Source organism: Scophthalmus maximus, chromosome 22 (genome assembly GCF_022379125.1).
Source record: "Scophthalmus maximus strain ysfricsl-2021 chromosome 22, ASM2237912v1, whole genome shotgun sequence".
In the NCBI taxonomy this organism is placed as follows: domain Eukaryota; kingdom Metazoa; phylum Chordata; class Actinopteri; order Pleuronectiformes; family Scophthalmidae; genus Scophthalmus; species Scophthalmus maximus.
This window is the reverse complement of record NC_061536.1, coordinates 11,036,280-11,063,568: the sequence shown is the minus strand read 5'-3', so window position 1 is coordinate 11,063,568 and position 27,289 is coordinate 11,036,280. Positions and strand designations below refer to the sequence as shown.

The 27,289-nt window shown below is 45.4% G+C and overlaps 1 protein-coding gene and 1 long non-coding RNA gene across 2 annotated transcripts in view; one reads left to right on the top strand and one right to left on the bottom strand.

Moving 5' to 3' along the window:
* The window catches only part of samd12 (sterile alpha motif domain containing 12), a 79,957-nt gene that overhangs the window by 40,347 nt on the left and 12,321 nt on the right, over positions 1-27,289 (bottom strand). The window contains exons 2-5 of the mRNA XM_035620124.2: positions 24,802-25,010; positions 17,256-17,385; positions 13,536-13,679; positions 5,450-5,590 (exon numbers count right to left, since the gene is read on the bottom strand). Of these exons, the coding sequence (XP_035476017.1) occupies positions 5,450-5,590; positions 13,536-13,679; positions 17,256-17,385; positions 24,802-25,010 (624 nt within the window). The remainder of the gene's footprint in view (positions 1-5,449; positions 5,591-13,535; positions 13,680-17,255; positions 17,386-24,801; positions 25,011-27,289) is intronic.
* LOC118291753 lies at positions 24,300-27,139 on the top strand. The gene is made up of 3 exons (XR_004786740.2): positions 24,300-24,400; positions 24,778-25,059; positions 25,881-27,139. It is a non-coding gene; the product is annotated as an uncharacterized LOC118291753 (long non-coding RNA).

Sequence of the window (27,289 nt, the reverse complement as noted above, 5' to 3'; positions counted from 1 at the left end):
AACAGCTCCCACAGGCGGTTTACCCACACGGTTACCAGTTGGTAACAAGATTTTACAAATCTATTCTCTAATCAAAGTCAGTTGTTTTTCCGTCAGTGAACTTGTCAATAACTTTGGTCTCATCGATTGATTGTGACCTGATGGTTTATTTTTACGTGGCGCAATGTCTGTCCAAGCATCACGTGCGGATGAAAGTGAGAGTTGCACTTTGAGTGAAGGTTATATTCATCATATTCAACATCCACATTTTGCAAAATACAATCTAAGCAAGCCTAATATCTAAAAAAGTTATATTTTGCTGTGTCTTCATCTTTATTGTTATTCACACCAAATCTTTCTTCATGTTTCAATGGCACCAGTGTTACTGTACTGGAAATGTGTATTTGTATTTGTAATAACAGACTTTTAAGTAGTAAGATATATGCAAATGCGCAAAGAGCAATTTTTGCTCTATAAGTCTCAGCAAAGAAAATCTGATGACATTGATTTTTACATCTATTAAAGGACCAATTCAGCCAATAAAAGTGGGTAGATCGGATAGGAATCAGGAATCTGCCGATGGCGTTTCCAACAGTCTGGTCCCAAATCTGAGGCCTGTACGACGAACACGGATTTGTGGTTAGGTAAGATAACTTCTGGATCAATCCTGGGTTTTCAGGCTCACAGTAGTTCACTTCTTCGTAACTAAGCATGATTGTGAACTTGCTTGTCAACATAACAGCCGCAGGAAATGTCAGTTTGGCTGACCTCCTGTGGTTTAACTCTTGCTTGTGGCGATGATGAAAAATAAACTTTTTCAAGGGAGTTTGAGCGAGATGACTTTGGAAGCTCCAAGGTGCAAGCGACTTTTTAACCGGACGACCGCAGAAAACCAGAAAGCCCTCGAGTCACAGTGTTATAAGAAGTACAGTTTCAGCAAAGTGCGGGGAGTTAAGAGAACTAACTTCCCACTCAGTCCAAACTAACAGCGCTCCCTCTTCAGGCCCTGCAGCATTAAAAGTTATTGATTTGGCTGCTCGTTATCCCACAATCATCAGTCAGTAAACTGGAGCGTTAATCTCCCTGCTTATGGAAAGAAAACGTGGAACCCACAAGCGTGCGACTCTATAGCCTTTACTTGTGCTTAGCTCGGTAACGTTTCTCTGGTCACTCACAATCATCACCGTCAGCAAAGTTGAACCAGTTGAAAAAAACTTTGGAAAACAAAGACAGGAGGACATCCTGCTCGGCGAAGATCTCCGACCGGGGAGATTTCCTCCGCCGAGCGAAGAATTAATTAACGCGCCCGGAGCCAAAAGGAATCAAGGTCTGCTACACTGCAGCACGACAGGAAAGGCGTCCTTCGTTCGCAGCCCCGGGGCCACGGTTGTTTACGAGAGCTGTCACTGAACTTTTTCTCTCCCGGGGAAACTTGGATTCGGGCGATAGAGAAGATGACAGCGGCGCTTCTTCATCTATTTCGTCCCCAAAATGACGCATACGGCCAAAACCTAGAAGGGGACTCGTTTGCTTCATTTCCAATGTTTCTCCTGTGTGACTGTGAGCGTCGACCCCCAAAGAATGGAAGCAGATAACCCTCACAGCAGCAAATTAAAGCAAACCGAAGCCCCTGCGTCTTATTCCTCTCAAAAGTTGTCTTCATCTTCTCTTTCAAATGAGACTCTGTTGCGGCAAATGAAGCATAAACAGCGAGTCTGTGTCTACATTGGCAGATTAGCACTGTGCAGTCAGAAAAACCACTCTCGCACAGCTCCCGTCAGCTGTGTAATTCGAGTTTCTTTTAAAGAGTGATGATTTCACAAGCCGGCAATAGCGTATTTACTGGAATAGGGCTGTTATTGAAAATTCTGAAATGGTTATAAGCATGAAATTGAATACAGAGGTATTTTTTTGGGGGGGGTGGCGCGTTGGCTTCCAATCTTCGTATTAGAGTCAATTCAGACACGTTCAGTCAAGTGACTGATAGAGGCTTTTGGATAAACGCCCTTATCGACAAAACAAGCTGATTAATTACAGTGTTCTCGTTCCCTGCTTCTCTCTCGTCTCTCAATCTCTTCGGAGGGGTTAATAAGAAGACATGACTCACTTGTAATATTTTTGGGAGGAAAGAGAGCGAGAGATACTTTTGTTCATCACTCTTCCCCTCTGCATATTTTATCTCAGGTGCGGAAAGATCTTTCGTTTTGTTTCTATGGATACACACATTAAGGCTAAATTTAAACTGTACGGCGGAGCGCGTCCGTCTCCGACAAAAGACTTTTGCAGGAAAAAAAACACAGGAGTTGCTGGCCATGAATATGTTGTTTCATGTGATGGAATAACATGATGTGGAAATGTACATGATCCTAAATGCAGCAAATACACGTGTCCAGTTGGGGTCCAGTAATGAATATAGGCGATATAAGTACAGTCATTAATGTGGTTGTTGTTTGTTTTCATGAAAAATAACTGTTGTGAGTGACACAACAGTTTAAAGGGCAAAGCATAAATGAGATGACAAGAAATCTGCTAACATGAACACAAAGTTATAAGAGTATTATGGTGTTGCGTTCAGACAAGAAAAGCACTGAGATCCTGAACTTGTGTTTAACGTGAGAAAGCAAACCCCCCCCCCGACTGAAGGTTCTGAAACGTTCCTTCACGCGTGATCGGTGGAACTGCGGAAAATGTTGTGACACAATGCTGCAGATTTTTAAAAAAGTTCACGTCAAAAAAAAGAATAAAAAAACACAGCTTAACAATGGGCCTGGTGCTGCAGTGGAAGTGAAGGACTCCGGCACTATTTAATGGGCCTATGTTAGAAAGAGCAGAGCACACCGAGAGACAGAGAGAGAGAGAGTCATCCGCTATCTCTAAAGAGAAAAGTTGCAGAGGTGAGTAAAAGGCAGGAGAGAGAGAGAGAGAGAGAGAGAGAGAGAGAGAGAGAGAGAGAGAGAGAGAGAGAGGTGTTATAATTACTGCGGTGTACCAAGGCAGAATTAGCTCGATGGACAGTGATTAACCTTTAAGGTTTGCTGGGCCACGGGAGGAAAATAATTAGATGGCCCCTCCCTCCTCCCTCCTCTCTTTTTGCCACAGGCATGTCAGGGGGGTGGGGAGACTCTTACACCCGATGTGATAGTACAGTGACACCCGACGACCAGTGTCAAGCGTGGAGCCCGATGGAGGCACTCTGGGCCGATGCCGATCGGCTCCGACGCGACTGGCTCTAACGTCGCGGCTGATCGGCGAAGATGCGGGGACGCATTTGTCTTCCATCGCATCTCAGACAGCCCTTTCTCACACGCCTCCCCCTCCCCCTTTTCTCCTTCTTGCCACCACCTCTGCCTCTTCCTTTTCTTCCTCGTCCCACCCCCTGAGTCACCTACACTGCATCCCTCTCTCCCCGCTCTTCATCATCCCATCACCACTCGCTGACACCTTTTCATTTATAATCTCTTTTCTCTTCCCGTCTCTCTGGCTTGGCTTCCTACAGCTGTATTTCCCCTATAGCAACAGCTTGGCGAAGTGCGTCCAGGGCCTAGAAATACTCCACCATCTCTTTCCTTTCTCCTTCTCTCCCGGCCAAAAGCATCTCCAGAAGTGACAGCTTAGGAGACTTAAAATACTTCTGTTTCCCTCCCCTCCCTTTTCTGACGGTTTCCCATCATTCCATCACATGCTTCACTTTAAGAGATACAAGAAACTATGCGTGGTTATGATAATGAATGAAACAATCACTAGTATGAAATCTAAATTATTCCTTGCAAGACGCCATCTTCACTTACCCCAATTTGTTATTACTTCCTGTGTTGATTCTCACGAGTTTACACATAATTCATGTCACATGTCTTCTTTTTTGTTCTTTTTGTTTCATCTATTTTCATATGTATAATCAGTCTTTTCTGTCCCTCTGTCCTTCGCCCCCCCGAGGCCCAGACAGGCTCCACTAACAGGCTGCGTCCTGCTGAGGCCAGCGGCCCGTCGCTGCTGAGGCTGTTGGGCTGTCATTTCCCATATCATCAATATGGCGGCGAGGAGAGGAGGGGATGTGACAAAAAACACGGGGAGGAAAAAGGAATGGGAGGTTGAGAGTAGCCCCCTTAGCAATGTGTCATCACTCAGCTAAACTTTCTCCCTTACACTCTCTACTCTGCCACGGACAGAGGCTGCTTTATTACACCCCAGCTGTTTTCCAAGGAGTGACAAAGATCCCTAGAATTAGTTTTCTCGGGCCCCTGCGGCAAAGCCCTGTTTGAGAGTCTGTGGGCAGAAGGGTGCTGATGGTGGAAGTAGTAGTGTTGTGATGCAGAGTGCTGCCGGTGGCGGTGATGGAGGAGACGGGGGAGGACGAGAATCTGGGGGGGGGGGGGGGAGAAGCCAGGCGAGGGTGGAAAATAACAGCGCCTGGTTATTGTTATGAAACAAGATGATGCACTGTGAAAAGTGAGAAGTGCATTGTGCAGAAAGCAGAGGAATGAGGTTGAAGTGAGAAACTGCGGAGTGCCAGATTGCATGGGAAAAGCTAATAAAAGAGGGATGACACTTCTGTAACACAAGACGTGCCTGTACAGTCTGCAAGCTTTGGTGCGTTTGTGTTTCGCAAAACAAATGCAAATCCTGTAAATGACATATACAGCATTGTTAGCGGCAGAAAGCGGAAGCTTATTACACGTGTCTTTGGTGAAAGGTCAAATCAAATATGGGCAATAATCTTGATCAGTTTTAGGACTGTTTTGTGTGAACATACAACATTTTTACTCGCTGTATTAACTGTAACACCCACATGTATATATTCTTATTGAAAATGGTTATTATTAGCATCATGGTTTAGAGTAATCCACTAAATTCTTCATATAGTCTCAAAATTGTATCCAATTAAAATTGACACGCCACACTACATTTGCACGTTATTTTCTCGAGCGGTGACGATGCGGTGGTTCCATAAGAACTAACTGATACCACCTTTTTAAAGGTGTGTCCAGGCCTTAAAGCTGCACCATGATACCTCTACAGTACAGCAGACAGTGAGGAGCAAATGTGGCCTTCAGACAATGAGAAGACGTCATATTAAATTAAAACAGTCGGACTAGTCTGTGGACACTTTGCACCAAAAGATAGCAAAATAAATAAATAAATAAATCATGCATGACTCTTGTAGTTGCATAATCATTTCTGATTCATCACTTCCTGCGGGCTTTAAAACATGCAGCGATTGCCATGGCTACAGATGGCACGTAGATAATTTCTGCACAGTAAAATCATTTGAATATTTCGCAGAATATGAGATGTCAGTCTCCCGGTGAATAATCTTTACCCGAGAGAGAGAGAGATGCAGATATTCAGTGTTGTGAAGCCCGTGTGAGCAAAATGATATGCGAGATGGGATTCACGATGTTAGGGTGAAATGAGAGGAGAGAAGGGAGGCCACAGAGTGTCAGTGTTGTTTTTCTAAGGAGGAAAAGTCTACCTTGTGTGAGAAGTTGAAGGGTCCTGACCTCCTCCCGGACTCGCAGCTGCAGGACCTGCTGCAGGATGTGCTGCCTCTGGGCCTCCTGCATGATACCCATTCTCTCCAGCTTTCTGTCCGTCAATCTCATCAGAGCCCGCCCTGTATGGCAGGGAGAAAAAGAAAAAAAAACAAGGCTGAAGGTTAAGGGACAGAAGGGAGCGGGAAGCCGCTGGGAATTCTGTCAGTATGCACTACTGGAGACGCTCGAAAAGATAAAGCAGTTATGCCGGAAACGCAAAGAAAATGTGGTCAGAGGATAAAAACCGGCATAAATAAAGCATTGCATGTTGATGACAAAGAGTGAAATGCTTTTCAAGGTTGCAACATTGCTCGTGCCGTAAAAAAAACAAATCAACATTTCCCTATAATGTGACTCCTGATTTGTCTGAAATGTCTATTAGGTTCAGCACACTGTTCTGAAACACGGCACGTTCCACATGACTGTCAGCGCTGCGTATCCCATGAGCAGATTCCCTCTCAGCCCTCTCCTTAATTGCAAATCCTTGTATAAAATCCATAATTTAATCATTCAAATCAGTTTCTATGAGGGGGGATTTGGGCTGCTGATAAAACGCGCGGAGAGTATGGTGTAATTATTAATGCTCGTTATGAGTGCTTTTGTATCGTGGGATGGTAAGCAGATAGGATGATTATTCTGAGTAATCACTAGGCATTATGTTGGACCCTGACAGCTCCCTTTGCCCCTTTCCCCGCCGACGGCTGCCTGGGCAGAGACCGTCTCTGATTGGCCGACAGCCGGGATGAAGATCAGTCCGGTCTGTTTACGGTCAGATCATTAAAATGAGGGGACGAATATGAAGCTGCTCTCATCGCCGATGCAGGACTGAAACTGGATTTACATGGTTGTTGTTTTTTTTTAAAAGGGTGCCCTACTAAAAACAACAACAGAGAGAAGGGCAGACTCGATATGTCCGTGTCTCTTGACTTGTTTGGTCGATCTATTTTGGATCATTGGGACATGCTGAGCCCCACGCCAGCACTTAGCTGCCACAGCGCAAAAGGGAGTATTCGTAAAAACGCTAAGTACCCTTAAGTGTTAGTGGTTTAACGTCGACTGCGTTCGGCCGATTTCCTCCCGCCCTGACGAGAGGAGCTCTTTGCCCGGTGCTCCGGCCAGACGGGGGTAAAGCGCCAAACACAGTTAAAGGTGCTTCGGAGCAAAAATGGCGCTCAGAGAACCCATTACTGTACATAAACACTGGGGAGGTAAGTAGAGTCATAAAAAAGCTCAGGAGTGAGGGAAGCGCATTAAACGGGAAGACGGAGAAATTAGTGAGGTGGAAAGAGAAAGTAGACTAATGAATCACAGGCGGGGCAGAGGGCGGAAAGTTGGGGAGAGGAGGGAGACGCACAAATTGGCAGAAGAAAAACCGTCGTGCACATAAAAGTATTACCGTTATGAGTCCATAAATATTGAACAAACCATCGCTTGGCATTTCACCGAGTAACCAAAGATGGATCGGCATGGAAACAGAGTAGCGTTTACCTTAAAAAAACAAACCCATGCAAGATGCAACGCAGCTCTCTAACCAGGAGATAAACAGATGCCTCACACGGCATCATTACTCAGGTTCATCTAACTAAAAGCCCTTAAGGGATTTTTAAGATATCCAGAGTAAGTGTTCCCTCTCAAATATTTCCTTATCTGGTAAATTTATTGAAACCTATCATGTGGCAAAAACGCTCTCTAAACAACACCAGGGATGGTATTTATGTTTAAGTGTGAGTTATAAAACTTCAGTAGTCGAAATCTAAATGAATTTACTTCGGATTTAGAAGTGCAAGTGTGAAAATAAGTTTAAAACCAGTAATACTCATGAAGCATTTGAGAAATTTGCTTTGTTTTTACTCTTGTCTCTTGAAAAAGTTCTGTAATTTTCTGTAAAAAAAAACAACCCTGAAACATGTAATTAGTTCACGATAATTAATTAAAATTGATGCACTCTGTGACTCCACGACATGATTGGAGTCACGGACCAACGCGTCGCTGGGAGTTTTCACAGAGCGGTTATGTGCTGGACCCTCGTGTTTGCATCACGTTGGAAGAGCGCGGCATGCCGAGCGAGCGGGAGCAGCCCGGCCAAGTTTGAACTACGATTAAACAACACTAATAATGTCCTTTGGGAGTCGCTGCTTGCGTTGGCAGGCTTACAGCAGGCTGACGAGCTTCAGCTTTCTAGGGAAATGCAAACTTGACGGTACAATGGTTCCTCCCAAAAGCTGAGTGCAGCGAAGCTCTTTAATAACTTAATATACGAAACGAGGCAACGCGGGATTGTTGGGAAATGGGATTTATCTCAACATCCGTAAACTACACAGGGCGATGACACACGCTCCGCTGGGTTGATAATATGTCTCCCTCAAATATCAGTCAAACGCGACCATGGGAACCCGCCCCACCGGAGGACTGAGGCTGTGACACTGTTCACATAAACATATCCGACGGGATCTGCGTCCTGTTCTGACAGACGTTGATTGTATTTCCTCGCGCGGAGACTGAGACTTCAAACTTTCAGGTGGATTTTTTTCAAATGCATATCAAACTATAATAAAGGTGATGAACGTTAGGATCCGTGAAAACCTCCTGAATGTTGAGTTCTTTCCAGTCGCGATTGAGATTTGAATAAATCCGGCCTTGTGAGCGCATTAACGTGGGCAGGTGGGATACTGCCGGATGTCTGGAATAGGAGAAGCTCGACGAGATCTGGACAAGCTGCCAGCTCTCGGCAGGCGGGTGCCGGCGCGCCGCTCCTTCCGCTCGGCGAAGGCAGCATCAGCAGCAGGGCGGAACAGCTCCTGTAAGGAGTCCAAGCTTTCACCGTCTTGCCCTGCAGTTTCTGAGTCACTGGCAGCGACGGTCCCGCCGAGTCTCAGCTGGGAATTTTTCAAACCACCAATTAATACATGGAGCAGTGCAACATGCCCACGAGGAGAAGAGGAGGAGGAGGAGGAGGAGGAGGAGAGAAAATAAATGAGGTGAGTGAGGGAGAGATGCTTGCGGAAAAGCTGAACGTGAGTTAAATGTGTCAATCGACTGTAAAAAGGCGCCGCGGAGTGTCGCCCGGCAATGTCGGGTTGGGGTTGCCGCGTGGTTAAATTCGACGCGCTCACGAGCTCTGTGACGGAGCGCGGCCTCACTCGGCAGGTCAAACGGCAAAATGGCGAAACAAGAAGACACGGCGGAGGAAATCATTGACCCTTGGCCCAAAACATATATGCCACAGACTCCCGCGTCGCCGTCTCCCCGCCACGCTCGGCTGCGGGGGACCTAATGAGGGCGTCGCGTTCCATCTCCTCTCCCGCGCGGGCTTTGCCATTGCTCTCCGGCACTGCGGTGGGCGCCGCTGGCGAAAATCTACGGCGGGCGCACGTGCGGAGAAAGAATCGGGAAAAGCCGAAACTGTGACGATTCTTTTACAAGCGTGTGCGTCGCTTTTCATTTTGCTTCCTACCTGCTTGTCTTTATAACTACTGTGGGCATCATCCTGTGTTCCCCTCCCTCTCTCTGCCATCTCACTGCTTCTCGACATACCACACTTATCCGCCCTCCCGGAACGAGGTGAATTATTTCTATCCCTCTCTCTCTCTCTCTCTCTCTCTCTTTTTTTTAGGGGGGTTCATGTAGAAAGGCAGAGAGACGAGTTGGCTCCTGCTTTTCCTCAGAACACTTCTCCACTTCACACGTTTTCTCTTGATTCCCTGAAGTTACCTGTGGCTTGTACCGAAGGTAGTTTTTTTTACGCGCCAGCGAAAATGCAGGGGCACACGCGTGTTATTACACACGCCGCAGAGACGCGCCGCTGACGGGCGCACCGACACATTGTCCCCCGGGAAGTAGATTAATGAGTGTTGGGTTCAGAAGCAGTGTTGGGCTTGAAGCCGATTAATCTGCAGCCATAGCCTGGCACAGTCAACCACGGCTTTGATGAATGGCCGCTTCAACGGCAACTGTACACACACACGCACAACACACACACACACACACACACACACACACACACTGCGGATCAATCTGACGTAAAAGTATACACACATACACGCAGATCCTGCAGGAATTCACTTTGCAGGCGGGGCTGAAAATGCCAGGCTAATTGTGGCGGTGTGGGGCCAGAGAATTAACCCTCCTTCTCCCTCCCAATCTTCCGAAAATGGTCCTTCTTTTGGGGGGCCCCCACATTTTTTGGAAGCCGGCGATACTTTCGGGTGAAGCTGTGGGGTCCGTGCGCGTGTCGTCTGGGGGATGAACGTCACCGAGCTGCATCTGGCAGAACTGAGCTCCGAACCTGGCACTTGCACTCCGCCGGGCGCTCAGGATAACAAGCGATGCGAGCGTCGGCGCTCGGATATCGTCGGTATATTGCCCGCTGCCGTGTGCAGTAGGGAAGAAAAGAAAGGAGCAGCGGCCTCTGGTTCAACTAGCTGGGGACGACAAAACACAACAAACAGTGGCACAGGGGGAACATCCTTCACCGGCGTTCGCTGTGATGTGGCACAGCTTGAGGTCCTTAAAGTAAATGGCGGCTGATTGTGCCGGTCACCGAGTTGCTTGTCGCCCTGCAGCTAAAAGGGGCTGCGGCGCCACCGAGCACCTGTGATCCACTGCTGCTGACATTCCTCACTGAAGCAGAGGAGGCCGGTTGTGATCCCGGAGAGGAACAGGGTTCAGTGTGAGTAATGAAGCGGGTCCAGGAGAGAGAGAGAGAGAGAGACACACACACACACACACACACATACAAACACACAGACACACAGATAATAAGCCGCCTCCATTCTCCACTTGTCGCAGCAGCGGCAGTCTCATGCTGATTTCACTGCGACTGATCTATTTCAGTTTGCTGATCATTATACCGCTCCTCTGTTGGTTGGCCGCGGCTAACAACCTGCATGCGGCTCACTGAGTCTGGGTACAAGACTTCTGAAATCAAATGAAGTCTTTTTTTTTTTTTTACTGTACCGGAGATAACTGATGAGTCAATATGTGATTGAAACAACCAGCAACCAGGCAATCACCGGTGGCAGACTTCAGCTCCCAATCACGTGAAGTTGCATAAGGCACTTCGCAGAGAATTGCATTTTTTTTTGTATGAACCCATACGGCTGTTGAATGAAAAATCAAAATCACATCAAATTCCGTTCGCAATTTCCCAAGTTATGGTCATTCAAAATATTTTCCACGAAAATTGGTACTGTGACCTCCACCTTTAGCCTTTTAAGGTCAAATGAGGTATATGAGCTCAGAATTGGCTTGAGTTTTCATATGTATTGTGAAGTGGCTGATGGGTCACCTGTAAATGCATTTTTTGATAGAAAGGCCACATTTGATGACAATCTGTGAACTCTGACCTCATTTTTCTGCAAGAAGATGACATCATGGGTCATATTGGATTCTAAAAGGCCTTTTCAATGAGCTTCCCAACGCCACCTGTCGCATCTCGATACGACGATTGGTTCCTGAGACATAAGATAATCTATTTTGGGGATATTTGGCCCTGGTGACCTCGACCTTTGACCTTGGCAACCATGAAAATGTATTGGCAAAAATAAAATATCCATTTTTACTCGTACATCAAGTTCCGTTCCAACGATCCGTGCACCCATTTCACGAGCTGTAGTCTAATATTGTAGATATCGACTCCAGCAGAATCATATTGGGATAATAAGATCATATTATGTTATTGTTTATGTTATCATTAATGACGTACGGACTGCATTTATACAGTGCCATTCTAGAGCCATCAGGGAGGAGGAGAAGCTGGGAATCAAACCACCGACCTCCCGATTAGTGGACGCATAACTCCAAACGTATGCTATTTGTTGGTTGCCGTCTGTAAACACAGCGTTCAAAAGTTGGCCCCTCCTCCTCGGCTCAATGAGCGAGAGAGAGCGAGACCAGCGGAAAGTGAATGAAGAGAACAAAGCAAAGTACAAGAGCAACAAAAGAGCATTTTTTTTTGTTCTGCAGACCAGAAACATCCCGAACAGAATAAGAAAGAAAGAAAAAGATTTTAAAAATGAGTTTACAGGCCGAGGGGGCCTACACACTTGTACTGCGCTGAAAGTGATGAGTGAGAGGGATTACTTCAGCATTACTATTGTATGAGATTGTTTTCTCGGAAAAAAGCCTGCTTAGTGTACCTTTTAAAAAACTCTTGTTCTCTTTGTGCCCCTGATGGATGAGATGTTCCTTTTCATTTCCCTTTGTAGCGCACAGTACTTTTGAAAATGTCGAACTGCTTTTCTTTTACCTCACGACACTTCGAATCGCCTCCGCGTTGGAAAGACAACACACACGCACGGAGCTGCCGTGGCCGAGCCCGGCTTAACAGTTCGTTGAGGGTCGAGCTCGGGGGGGGGGGGGGGAAGTCCAGCGCAAACAAACGGTTCCCGGAGGGAAACGCTAACGGCGATGCATTTTTTTTTCAGACCCTCCGTTAAATGCCCCAAAATCACACAGTTTGCGAAAAAACGGTTAGTTCGATTTGCAATCTCTGGGGCCGGAGCCGACGTTGTCGAGTGAAATAACTCGAGTCATTTTTCCACATAGATGATATTGATTTCGAAGATATTGCCTAATCCCCCCCCCCCCACCCCGATAACAAGTCCTCAATCTCAGCCTTTGAACAGGCTTAGCAAACACACACTGCGGCCGGAGCTGCGAATGCAATTTGGAAAGATTAAAGTCGGGCAGTTTGGAAAGATTCACAAAGAGCAACAGTGTTGCTCCACACGAGCCTACAGGCTCCACTGCCCGGTCAGAGCTGACACAATGTGGTGATGCGATAAGTCGTATTTTTTCTGTTTTGGTTCTATGTTTCCTTGATTTCATAACTACAACAGGCTCACTGACGACATGAGCTGTAATGACTGGAATATCAAGAGTCGAGGTTTTCCTATTCATCTTTTTCCTTCATGTGATTACGAAGGACAGACTGTAGTGGCAACAAAAGTAATTACATAAACATAAGAACGCAGTATCTTTTATTTGTGCGCATATCGTCACAAAGAGCCGTAACATAAAATCCATCTTTATGCAACTGCTCCATTCACGGTCTCTGAAGATTCATTTCTAATCTCTCCATATGGGAGAGAAAGCAAAAGCGAAGGACAACATTTTCAAAACAACTAATTGGGAGGAGCAGTAATTTAATTTTATACTACACAGCGCTGTATAATCACCTTGCCGATGGCGTCGTTAACCACGATTCCCCTCCGCCGGCGGATCAAATCGTCCCCTGAACAGCTCATCAGCATCGAGCCGCTTAAATTCCCCCCTTTCGGAAATTAACAACGGCCACCAGTGGAGCCGTTCTGCGGCTCCGGAGTTGACACGAGGCCACGTCGGTTTCCCTTCCTCTCGTCTATTCCATCCTCTATAACGCTCCAGCACTTTCTTCTTTTCTTCCCATATGCCCGCAGAATTCATTGTCTCATCGCTCAAGTGCTGTTAAGAAACCTCGTTTCTGCAGCGAGTCCCTCTCGTCTGGTTTTGTCAAACGGCGGTCGTCACCTTTCGCTCATCAAATATACATTCCGTACACACCCGTTGTGTGAGCGTTTCCATTGGACGAGGGCGATCGCGGCTAGATGATGCCGCTATCTTCAATGTGGAGAGATGACGTTTATACAGCAACTGTTCTTTAGGAGAAACTGAATTGGTTCAACGTTGTGAGCTACTGGAGACATGTCACCCTTCATTAAACTGCTAATATTACAGGCTATTAATTATTCAGGAATACGACCAAGAGATATTATGAGGCTGGTTATTAATTCCTGGGTGAGAAAAAAAAACCTCTCTAACCGATGGATGGTGGGAGACGCATGTCCCAATTCCAGCATTTCCCATACGTAGACTTAGCCCGGCGTAGTCAGACTAATACTCAAATCCGTATCAGTCGGGGACCTCTCGGTTCACTTTCGAATTCCAAGAGGCGTCACCGACGGACGCAGACGAGTCGCGTGTCGTCTGTCTAGCGATGCGCACAATGTCAGGAGAGGAGATGCCTGTGACGATGATTCCACAAACCGTGAACGAGTGTTGTGATTGGACCGGCGAGTTTTCTGCTGGAGAGGGACATCGCTTCCCAACGGAGGGGACGTGACGCCGCCGGTTGGTTTTGTGAACTGCCGTTCTGAGGCCTCGAGTTTTGCTCCAGAGCATGTAAACCTCCTGCAAGTAAAGAGCCCAGATTAAAATCATGAACCTTGAATATGAGCATAATATGTCTCCTTTAATAACTCCGCTCCGTCTGCGCCTCGAGTTCCAAACCCCGGTGTCCCTGCAGCAGCCAGAATCTCCAGCTGCATCTAATTCTGCCTGTGCATGGTTTTCGGAGCGGCTCTTGGATTTCGGAGCGGCTCTTGGATTTCCATAATGTGATGTAATGGTCTTCTCTGACAGAAAATATAACTTAATAGTGACTCACTGATTTTTTCCCCCAACCCTCTTGCTTTTGATTACCTATGTCATCACAACTTTTGTGCCGATTACATTTAAAAAGAAGGTATCAGAAATAGTGGGCTTAACCCTTTTATCTCGCCAAAGCTTTTTTCTCTCACCGGCAGAGCTTTGTCCTTGTAATTACAACAGATTAGAGACTAATATCCAATTACGCCTTAATATGCTTTAATGCATTTTTAATGACGACTGGGTGTTAAAGTCAAAATTTGGACGCGCACCCCCGTTGGGGGAGGCGGGAGGTGAAGACTTGAGGGGAGGAAAGGGTTTCTTGGCAGTGGAGGGCTGGAGGGAGGATGGGAAACATTGATTTCTTTGGCTGCGGCTCCGGGGGCCGAGCAGGGAGGCAGCTGCTGCATACTGAAGTCATTCAGCGTCAAAAACGTTGCACAGGCCCCTGATACGCAGTAAAATGCCTTTTCTTTTTTCCCACCTCGCCACTGTTTTATGTCAAAGGGAGGGAGGACACAAAACGCCTGTGTGAATTATGGTCTGGAATAAAGACTATTTGCTACTTTATGGAGGGAGGAGCGCGTTGCCAAGACAAGAGAGACGGAGTATCGCTGGCAGCTGAAGAGGGTCGAGGATCGCGTTTTGATTGGAATGGACAGAAAACACAAAGAAGAAAAAATACGGAAAATCCAAGGCCGAGGAAACCAAAAATCAGAAATGTATTTGTATATATAGGTACTGTAGGTACACACTGGCCGACACACACAACGGCATCGACCGATGTGTTTAGAGCCCGACCGATATCATCGGCCAACAGATGTGAGCCATTAAAATGTTATTTACATTTTAGGTAAAATAAATCTTTATGTTCTTGATTCAAATTCTATTTGTTTGGTTGTAATTATATATTTTTTCAATTTATAGTTTATTTATGATAAAGTTTATGGTAAACTAAAATTTCAAGCCTCAATTTCATTTCTGTCCTAACGGTTTGATAACGACATCTTAGGAATCATAAGATATGTATATATCGGTCCATGTATTGGTAATCTTGTACTCCGTTATATCAATATCGGCCCCCCAAAAAAGACATATCGGTCGGGCTCTAGAATACACATGAACATATAGATACATTTCCAATTTTCAAGGGTCACAGCTGCACAGATGCATATTCTCAGCTCCACGTATGAATGAATTAATTTTCCCTGTTTGTTTGTCTCCACGCCGGTTGTTTTCCACAACAACATTCCATTCATCATTTGTGTCGCCCCCCCCCCCCCCCTCCCGCTCCCCTTGTTTAGTCTAATAGGGCGTAGGAACAGAAATAAAAAAAAAAATCTGCATAATATTTCAAAGATTGATTGGGATGCAAATTGCCTTGTGAGCCAAATTGCTGCGGCTTGGCCTCTTTTAATTGGGTTCTGTTAATTAATGCTCAATGTGAAGACAAACTGAATTACTTGCAAGTTTTTTGTGCATGTCATTATCGCCTAATTGTGCCAGTAGGAGAGCATGTGTGCCGGTACAGTACAGTACAGTACGTGTGCATGCACATTTGGTTAACCACTTCTTCTCTCTCTTGTAGGATGCTGTAAGAAATCATTACACCTTAATAACAAACACAGGTCATTAAGTTTTTACACCATTAGGGAAGCTAAGTTTGAATGTTTTAATTACTGGAAGACTAATAAGAGAAAATATAATTTATTTACAGACCACAAGTGAATGCATTAGGCTTGTCAGGAACACGGAGGGGTTTTAATCTTAAAGTTAGATTCATTTTCCCTAATTAGATATGAACCCCGTGAGAATATGTCGACCACGTGAATGACTGGATGAGTGCACTTGACACGATTTCTCCTTTATGCGATAAACTCTGCACAGATGCAACAAGGGGAGTGTTGTCAGCGATGGCCTCTATGAGTTCTGTCTTGTATTTAAGAGACATGATTCCTGCAATATAATTTATTATTAAGACTTATTTAATAAACGGTAGAAGAAACACAACTTGTGTTTCACGTTGCGGTGCTTGTGCTTTGCCTGGAGTGAAAAGAAAAAGAAATGGGGAAAAGAAAAAAAGTGCTTTTCTACTTGAAAATAGATCCACCGTGTAGCAAGGGTTCGGCGAGCATGCAATGAACTGTGGATTATCTCTCGGACCTTTATGCGGCCAATGAGAAAAATATGTGCAAGTTGAACTGCGGAGCAGCGAGATTCATATTTTCAGACCATTACACAGACGATGCTAAATCTCCGCACCCGCCGTGCGGACATATAACAGTCAAAATGCATCAAAGGGCAAAACGGGGGAGCGTGAGTCATTGCGCCGCTCGTCACGACCGCCGAGCGATTTATCCCGCCAGCCAGCCAGCGAGTCGAGGAGGTCCTCGACGGCAACAAATATACATATTAATACGATCAGTCGTGCGACCGAGAGACAGAGTGCATGGCAATTAATGGTCGTCTGTTGCTATGCGGAGAGGAGTGTCACGAGCGCCGGGGGTGACCTTGAGGAGCCTCGTTAGCGGAGTGATTGACGTGGCAAACTGTTTGCGGGCGGTAGCGCCGACAGTGGGGAGGGTGGGGAGGGAGGGGATGGACAGACGGCTGGGCCGGGTGGCAGGGCCGCAGGAGGCAGGTGGGTGCACAGTGCACCTGGGAAGTTACGAATGAGTTTGGAGACAGGGAAAAGGCAAATGGTCTGCGCTGCTCTCTAAACTAGATCCGGGCATTACAAACGGAAATTACTGGACGTGATTCATACAGAGATGCTGACCCTCGGCTGGAGTTATAACGAATAACGCTGCATGAACAAGTGGCAACACACCGAGACGTCACTCGTCGGATTGGACGGTACCAGCTGTCAATCCCGCTCCAATGTATACGGTACTTTATCGTCTGTTTTACTTTAAATGACACCATTATTTGCAAAATGAACATCATGCTGTATTGAAGAAGACTTGAAACTAGCGATTGAGACAACAAACTCCTCATGGAAAATGTTTACTGACGTTATAAATCAAGTGAGAATTTTTCTCATAGACTTCTATAGAAACTTCCTTCTTTTTACAACCGGTGGAGTCGCCCTCTGCTGGCGATTCCAGAGAACACAGGCTTCAGGCTCTTGCTAATTGGCTTCATTTTCTAGTCCGGGGTCTATGTCCATTTTTATATACAGTCTATGCATGAACATCAAGCCCTAATCACAGAGATACTGCTACAGTAAACACATTATGTCGTGTTGTAAATGCTGCAGCTCCGTTTTTTGGAAAAATCCTAAAGTTCCACTGCAGAACACATGATGACAATCTTCGGTGACGTGCGGCAAACCGGTACCTGTGATGTCGTGTTGTTTGAAGGAGTCGCTGTAGATCTGGTGCTGATTGGGACAGTGCTTCTTCAGCCATTTGCACACGTCCTGTTGGGTCCACAGGGCCACGGGCTTGGACAGCTTCACGTACCCGGGCTGTTCGACAGACAAACATCGTGACGGTTAGGAAACAGTAACTTCACAAACATGCCGCGCTGTTGCTGCTGCAGGACACAATCAATAAAATATATACTCTGGACGTGGACGACCACTTTCACATTTTTAATTCAGAAGCTGCGGTTACTACCTAATAAAATGCTTCATGTCAGTTTTCCACCGATTGGCCATAGTGGAGTCATGTGACAACCTTTATGGGGCTCGGTCTTCCATCTAACTGATTTTGTCATATAATATTTATTTGCTTGCCATGTGACATTTACCCTCGCAGATCAATAAAAGTTTTAATCCAAGTGATATATCAAGTATTAGTCTTACTTTCCTACGTAAAAAAGAAGACAAACAACTCCAGGATGAACAGCAAAGAGACATTAAACAATCTGCTGGGCAGATACTGTGCATTGGACATTTGGCCCAGCTGTAAAATTTGTTTTCAGACGACCAGTTTTGGTTTTAAATCGGACAGTAGTGTCTTCCTAGATACCGAAGCTTGAAATATGAACAAAGTCTGACGTCGTTTTTCATTTTGCTTTATCGCCCTAAAACTGCACTGTAAATATCCCAGCAACAGCAAGGTCCTCTCTTTTATTTTCACTGTTCTGAAACCTGCAGCAGCATTACTGCGACAGAAAGATATGTTGTTGTTTTGCATTCTTCAAACAACATAACTTACAAACTGTGAGAAGAAAAAAACAGAAGTGTACTGTACACATTTCATGGTAATCCATTCGGCTGCTGAGATATTTCCATCAAATCCACAAATGTCAGCATTCACAGTGGCACTAGAATAAAATGCCAGGGGATCACTGAAGTCATTACGGTTCATCCTCTGGGCAGCAGGAACACCATTTAAAGGAAGTCGACACCATAGTCCTTGATATATGTAAACCTGAACCGAAGGAGAAGGAGGCGCACAAACACAACAAAAGGGAGGCGGATGCTCTGCCACCGTGGGTCAGACATGTGCGACATTAAAGAGTAGGTGCATCTGACTGTACGTACGTTAATATGCATGTACGTGTACTGTGCTGCGCTCTGGCTGCGAGAGAAGAAATACTCCCACAGCAGGCCGGGCGGCCGTCTGCCAGAGGAATCGCTCTTGAAAGTGCTGGAAATTCTTTTGATTTTGATTGAGGGGCTACTAAAATTACAAAACAGCGAGAGGTGATTACACTTGCACATCCACTCCCCTCCACTCGAGCCTGCTCTCCGGCTGCAGCGTGGCGCGGCATAGCAATGGACGCCCCGCTCTCTCCTCTCCACCCGAAGAAAGCAGAGCAGCCCGGCGACGGCGATGGCGGCGACGGCGGCGGATGCGTTTCCTCCGCCTTGCCTCGCCGCTCCTCACCCCATCCCTCATCTCTCACCCATATTCAATCACCAGCTCTGTGCCTGGCAGATCTATCACATTGTCTTTCGCACTTCCTCCCCATGCATATTGTACCTTTCAACTCCCCCTCTTTCTGTCTCTCTCTCACCTTTTTCCTATTATATGGTGCTACCTCGCTGCCTCCTTCTTCTGCGACTTCGCTGCTCCGTTCCCACTCACTCTATATCTAGCATCCTGGAGAGAAATTGGGGGAGATGTACATGCTTGTTTGGGCATATGGTGTAAATCCCCTGCAGTTAGGGCGACGTGACAGACAGCCAGAGCAAGCAGGCAGGCAGGCAGGCAGGCAGGCAGGCAGGCAGGCAGGCGAGGCCACTGGGCTTAATGCGATTGCTTGGCAGCCTGTGTGGATAGATGCTGAATCTGCAGGGAGGGGGGCGGGAGTGGTATCACAGGAAGAGACCACATTAACCATTAAACACAGCTCAACTCAATGCTAATTAACCCCGACTAGGGGCCCGGGGCGACGAAAGAGCGAGTGAGGCTGGGATGGAGGAGGGAGTGAAGGGGACAGAGTGAGGAGAAGAGGGAGAGACGAGTGTGTGTCTGCTGCAAGTAGAGGAAGAAGAAGAAGAGGACGGACAGGAGAGGAGGCAGGGAGTGTGAAGGATGGAGGAACCGGCCAGACGAGGCAGAGGGATAAAGAAGCAGAGTGGACTCTCCGACACACAAGAGACTCTCAAATTTTCCGAGGAACCCATTTGTGAGTCAATGGACATCTGTGTTTTACATTCTGCACTGATTTCGCCCCCGCAGCCGTGTTCCTGGAGCCCGGTACAGTAGGTGAAGCCGGGTGCCTCCCTGTCTGCAGAGCCAGGAGGGTGGAGAGGGGAAGAAAAAAAAACAGCAGAAGGGGAGAAAAAGCTGGAGGAGAAGAATCACGCTCAAAGAGCCGCGTTCAAGATACTCCGGGCCAATTAGAGATTTGAGTGACAGCGCCGGGGTGAGAGTAGAAGCCGCCTTTATTTCTAAGTGGAATACATCTGGGAACAGAGACACACACACACACACACATCCACATGTGCAGCCCTGGCACTCAAACGCCTACATCGGGTGATTAAGGAAAAAAAAAAAGTTAACGCATGAATGCAATGTACACACACACACACACACACACACACACACACACACACACACACACACACACACACACACACACACACACACACACACACACACACACACACACACACACACACACACACACACACACACACACACCCCAACTATTTTCCACACGAGGCAACATGTGTTCAGTGTTGTCCTTGGCTTTAATTGATATCTGAAAGCCCCGCACAGCTCCTGGTATTCTTCACGTTACCTTAGCAACTGAGCAAGGACAACCTCCAAAAATTAAAAGACAAAGACTGATACCTATATATTTTTCTTTTTTTGGGGGGGGGGGGGCGACGAAGCAGAAACAGTAACACGCACCAGAATCTGAAATAAACATCCACACGTTAACGTTGCAAAAACTATCACATACATAATGAATGTAATCGCACTTACACTGATAAGCGTTTTAAAAAGATCCAATATGAATGTGCTCGGCCAAATGAATCAAGAGGCAATAACGTGGCCCCCTTTTTCGTGCAGGCAGTGTTGGAATTCAATAAAACGCACCGAGAAGCGTTCGCGAGACAAACACCGTGTGTCGGAGTGTGTGAGCTTTTCATTTTCTACTGCGAGACTGGTGAGGCCGATCGTCAGGTCAAATGGCTTCGCACTCATTTAAAACAAACGTTAACTAAAAGCAGCGGACACAGTGACACATGTTTTTGTCGATAATTTACCGTATTTAGATTAGTGAGCTCTGTAACTCCGGATAACTCCGCATTGAACCTCGACCTTGGATTGTTTCCCAAGCACAAGAGAAGAGTTATTTTAGTGTGCAAATGCACACGAGGGCAAAAGTATTCAATAGCTCCCTTGACATAAGCTGCGGCTTCGGTGCAGAGCCACTACAGCAGTGGAGAAGCAATATCGTCTGTTGGCTCAAACAACAAACGTGTTCAAAACAATACAATCCCACTTCTTTTCATCAGCCTGAGACGAGAGGGGGGTACAGCTAAAAGTTAACAATGCTGCTTCAAACAGACTAAAGGTGCAATGCACCCTTTCTGAGACCGTCTAGTTAGTGAAGTAGAGTTTTCTGAACTTTAAAACACCTCTGCGGGAGGCGAGACGCTGCTCTCTGGGTTTAAGGTCCAGTGATCGGCTCGGTCGTCCTCATTGCACGACGACAACAAAGAAACAGGCTGTTCTAATAGTTTCTGAAGGGACTAGTACGCCGCTCGTCTCCTCTCTTGGATGCAACACACTGTCGTCCTGGTTACAACAATCAACATGTAGTTACGGTGGTGGAGGAGGCTGTTTTTAGAAGACACAAATTTGTCCACAGTCGCATATTGATTAAGAAGACATAAGCTGAGCTAATGATGCCTTATGTCTTTTTTTACAAACTCAAAGATATCATCGTTTATGAATCAAGATGCCTGCATTATTCCCAGGGAAAGCTTTGATAATGTTAAAACAACAACAACAACAACAACAACAACAAACGCCCTATTTTGCAATGTTAAAGTGATTGGAAAATTCCCGGATCAGCCATTTTGTCTGGATCCGCTCCAAAATCCAAAGAGTTCTTTCTTGGCCCGGGTCCCATCCTTTCATCAACTTTCATGGAAATCTGTTCAGTAGTTTTTGCGCAATCCCTCCAACAAACAAACGGACAGGGACAAACACATTTCCTCCTCGGTTGAGTTAATAAACACTTTTACACCATGCAATTATTTTACAGCGTGTTGAAAATCTTTTCATGTTTATACATTCCACCGATATTGAAAAGAATACAGCCTCATACAACAGAAACTGGTGTTCCTGTTATTTTAAATCAGTGAAGGAAGGCTAACTAACAGAAACACCTCTCTGTATAATGCAACACAGTTATGAACTGCAGCCTTTCAAAGTCAATGGAAATCTCTCTAGAAACCGTTTTAATAAAAAAAAAAAAAAGCTGAACATGACGAGAGGGACTGTTTCTAATAGACTGTATTAGATTTAACTTTGCTCCAACTGAGAGAATACGGCTTATGAATGAAAAACGAGGGACCTAAAAAGAAAGAATGTTGCTCCTGAATATCAGTATGGAAATTTAAAAAAGTACTGCACAGAAATTCATTGGGTCTATGAATTTTTGAATACACCCGGTTTAGATTCACTGTGACATACCGCCCTCTAGTGTCACAACTCAACACTGCAACCGCTTTTTAACAAAATATAATAAAATATGTGACTGGGCAGAAAGGCGTTGAGGGGAGCGTGGGCCACCGCCATGAGTGTCATGGCGACTGAGTGAATGGCTGTTGGAGACATGGAGCCCTGTTTAACGTCGGCCCCGTCTCCACAGTGCGCAGCTAATTAACAGCTCTGGCATGCCCCCGCTCGCCGCCTTCTCCTCCCGCGGCCTCGCTCCATTTCTCTTGGCCCGGGAGCTGGCAGGAGATGAAAATTCCCTGTATTAATTAATGTGTTACATACAGGAATGGGGATGAAACCGAGAGATATGACCAGTGAGTGTGTGCGTGGACGGCGGGGTGGGGTGGGGTGGAGTCCAGAGGGCCGTGGATGGCTGACATAGAATAGCGCACTGTGCCGGTGGAGTTAATAAGCCTTCATAAAGAGCCTCTGTTTGAAATTGGATTTACAGGCGCCGCCAACTTTACTCGGGCACATCAAAAGCAAAGTACACAAGGCCTCTTCACAGTCCGCGACCTTGGGATTCGCCGGGGTCCATAAACCATCGCAAGGGCTTCGTGACACCAAACACAACATATTCACCCCGGGCTTGACATTGATAATGACTGCGATGAGCTGATTTGCCACGGACGTTGCGGCCGTCCGCCGAGTCTAAGAGGCGGTTTTATGCCCCGCCCCCGTTTCATCTGCGGCTAAGCCCTCGGCTTGATTACAAATCCGGCCGGGCGCAGGAGTCAGCTTTAATCCAATATTTAAAAATGAACACAAAGTGCTGAGGTGATGAACTGAATTGCCCCGCAGTGCGTCTTCCCACAGGTTGGCACTACGGCCTGGATTTATTACATCTCCGCGTCTATTGAGAGCTAATTTAGGGAACAGGGATTGTTACAGTGCGTACTTGTGATTAACGTGAAAGGCAAACCTTGGCCCGTGTTTGGATCAGGGGATGTTATGAATTTTACAGGGATCAAACCTTGGCGCTTTTCAGGTATAAGTATTCGTCTCAAGTGATGAAAGATGGAATTAAAATGTGTGTTAAAACATTACTAACTATTTAACTTGATCATATAACTCTTGATTTAATTCAGTTTTGCCAAACTCAGTATAGTTTATTTTGTAGTTGTAGAATGTTCATATATACATATATAGGTACTTTTTGGCACTGGTTTGGATACTCACCTCTCATAACTGCGTAACATTTTCAGACACTGATTTATGTCAAATCGACCAGTGAGATATTATATGAGTTTCAATGTGCGAGATAAAGAATCGTTTTTAAAAAAGTGTCAATGTCTTGATTTTTGCTCTTTAAATATGCTAAATATTTGTCCCCAAAAAAATATACATTTGCTGTGTTTTGATACCAAAATCCTTCTCTTATGTCTTCCTGTTAAATATTACAACGATCACTAATGCGCCGAAAAAGAACACAAGATTGGTAAAATTCGCAAATTGGGAGGAAGTGGAGACACGTCTTCAAGAGATCCAATCAAATCTGAAGGATTTTATTTTAACTCCTGCCCACTAGAGACACTTTCACTGCCACTTCTGTGACTTTAACATTTAACAGTAAAGTGAACGCGTCCTTAGCAGCAAACTTCCCATTTAGCACTTAATTAAGCTCAAATCCTAACAGCATTAATAGATACTCCCTGGCCCGTGGCTGTATTGCATGATAGTATAGATTACCATCTTATGCAATTAAGAGTCTTCATGCTCTCAATCTATTGAATTTCTCTCAAAGAGAAAATCTCCCTCCTTAAGTGCAACCGAGACACACACACACACACACACACGGCTTAGACTGAAAGCTCGGGCGGATGAATTATTTCAGCTAATACACTTATTCCTCCAGGTCTCTAATGCAATTCAGACTTCTCTTGCGCTTCAAAGAGAATAACGCTGAGATATGGAGTTACACGACGACGTCCGCATAGACCACACGGCACAGATAGTATGTCACAGGTACTGTGGTTGGGTTTTCTCTTGTTGTCACCTCAGAATCACCACTGGTTAACTTAAATCTCCACTGTCTTTAAGTGTGTTTGTGTGTACGTGTGCGTGTACACGTGTGTGTGTGTGTGTGCGTGCGTGCGTACGTGCGTGCTAATTGGCTGTATGATATTTTTCAAAGGCTCAGGATCAAGGGGACTGTGTCTGACTTCAACCACTTCCACTTGCATTGATTGACGGATGTTTAGCTCAGATATTAAAGAGAAAAAAGAGAATATGAAAGAGAGAGAGAGTGCGTGTGTGTCTGTGTGTGTGTGTGTGTGTGTGTGTGTGTGTGTGTGTGTGTGTCCTATCTCCTCCTACCGTCCTAACCACGCTATTTCTGGGGAGGAAGTAAGGAATTTATTCTGCGATGATGATGATGATGACGGGTGCTTTGATTTATTATAGAACACTGAAGAAGAGTTGAGGGGTATTCTTACAGGTTGTCTTTTATACTTTGTGTCTGAGTGTGATTATAAAACAAAAACATATAGGGACACAAGGATCCACTTTTCACCAGAACATTTATAACAAATAATAAATAATTTGAAAGATGCCCTAGTAAAATAAAAAATAGCCTTATGGAGTAATTTTCACAGTTATGAAAGGGCTGGGGGGTTTTTTTACTGAAAAATATTTAAGTTGAAAAGTCTACAGTGCAAACTGTCAGATAATTAATTTCCACGCTCTCTGTTCTGATCACTGATGCCAACTCTTTGACTGTGCAGGTTCCCTTTTGGATCGGCTCTTACCCGTGTCAGCTCCGACTCGGAGACAGAGCGGTGCGGCGGCGAGCGGCGATGGTACACGGGCGGGCTGACGTCCTGGTAGGTCGGGCTGTCGTCGTCCAGCAGCACGCCCCCCGCGTCCACAGACTCCTCCTCTTCCTCCAGCTGCGATGTCATGTCCTCCGGGCGCATCTGGTGGTCGATGCCATTCTGGCTCAGGTTGCAGTGAACAGCTGTGAGGGCAAGAAGGCAAACAAACATGTCGTTGAGCGAAAGATAAGGGTAGAAAAGTATTTTTTTTTTATTTGAAAGTATGAATTAATGAGTAGTTGTACATATTCCTTTCATATACCCAGAAATATTATTTTGAATTAACATTAAAAAACTATCCATTTACGTTGAAGTTAATGTATTGAGGTCTATTTTACTGTAGAAATACCTAAATGTAAATGTTTTTTCTGTACATTATATACCAGTATCACAGGATTTATTTTTTTAAGTTGCTGTCCAACTTATTAATTCATGTTACTGGGTCAACTGATATGAAATTTCCAGTACAGTTGACTCTTGCTGAATGCTATACTGCTAAGAAACCACTAGATGGCAGCAAATACTTACACATAATGGATGATTTGCCATCGATTTGCTGAGTGTTGATTTAATACTACATATAAATAGTATAAAATGTGTAATACTGTGGACAGTTTACACATTGGTTGGTAAAATACATGTGTATTTCACCAACCAATGACACCAGCGAATAATAATATAGATACAAACAATGTGATCTCATAAGTTCCTCAATTTATTCTGTGCATTGCACTGAGACAACAGTGTTGTGTCCTAAAATCTCTAAAATTATAAGTGCGTAGTATTTTTGTCACTTTTCTGGTATAAACAGACAATTAGAAAATGATTTCAGGATTTAAATCCACTGAATCAAATAATACTGCACCTGAGTGATTATGTTTAGAGGCCGTATACTAAAGACTGTCTAGTGTTCAAGGGATGGAGGATGAAGTCCCATATCAGCAGGAGGCTTGTATTATAAACTTTTCTATCGTACTCCTGTGCCATTTCCTCCATTGAGTGATTCTTTTTAGGTTTGTTGTTCGCGGGACGCGTCAGGCCCAGACTCTATTTTGGTCTCTCTCGTCATCAGGCAGTGATGCAGGCGCAGAAGAGATGGCGAGCAGTGAGATGTGAGGTGTCACTGAAATGGGCCATTTGTCATCGTGCATCATCGTGCAATCTGCCCCTTTATGAAAAATAATTATATATATACACGGTCGGCTCACTAAGGCGGAGCAGTAAGCCGAAGACTTTTTTTCCATCACACCTGAAAGGATGCTATGGTTTCTAATGCAGCTCTTGATTAAAAAAAGGTCAAAACAAAGTTGTCCCCCCCCCCCCCCCCTCCCCAGAGGCAGCACATTCCACTTTGTTTGATGGTCTGAAAAGAACGTCTGGAACTTAAAAACACAACAGAGAGAAGATCTGCAAGAAAAAGCACATCGACATATTAAGATGCAATAGACTGTTAACGGCCTACAACCCAAAAACACTTCAGAGTGAAATTGAACACATAAGAAGCACATGAAGGCAGCCAATGGAACAAATGTCCACAGTAAATGACTACAACTTCAATTCAATCAAGCCGCAACAAATTGCACACACTCATAGATATCAGTCCCCTAAAAATGCTTCCTTTTGTCAAGATCCATGAATTATTTCCTTGGAAATTGGTTCGCGCAATGTTACAAACCCAAAAATGACAGCCATAAATTGGCCAAACAGCAAGACTGGGAACGCAGCCAATTAGGGGCTAGTTTCACTGACACTGTGGCTGAGCGATGACAACAACTCTGACACGGTAAAGTGAAACATGACGACGACGACGACGACGACAACGGGAACAACATCGGTGCTGTCGCTCCATATCACCGCAGCAAGAGTGTGTGAACGTGGCTGTGGCCCCTGGGAAATCCTCAGGGAAGAATCCTCCGCCGCGACACCAGATCCCACCCTCCGTCTTCTCAGAGCTGCGTTGAACGGGATTCAGCCTCTTTGCTTTTCACTGGTTGGGGAAGCGCGGGAGCATTTGCAGTACACACTCACATCTTTTTGGCTGTACATGGTGAATGGAGTGGTTTTTATACAGAGTTTTTTATACAGACCCAATTCACCTTTTATCCACACACACACATTCATACAGCGCCTCTATACACACACCACTTTTTCTTTCACGCATCATTCATACACAGTCGTCAGGGGCAGTTTAGGGTTCGATGTCTTTGCCCGAGGACACTTCAACGTGTGGACTGGAGGACCCAGGGATCGAACCATCGACTTGTCCTGACTCCTGATCCACCCGTTACGAAGACGCGGCCGTTTCAGGGTTGTTAGAAGTTCCAACATAGTAAGATTTGATAGTAAAGATGGTTTCAATTGGATTCTGTTTGTTAATTTCTTTAATATGTTAACCCCTCAGTTGAAACTTTGTTGGCGGTAC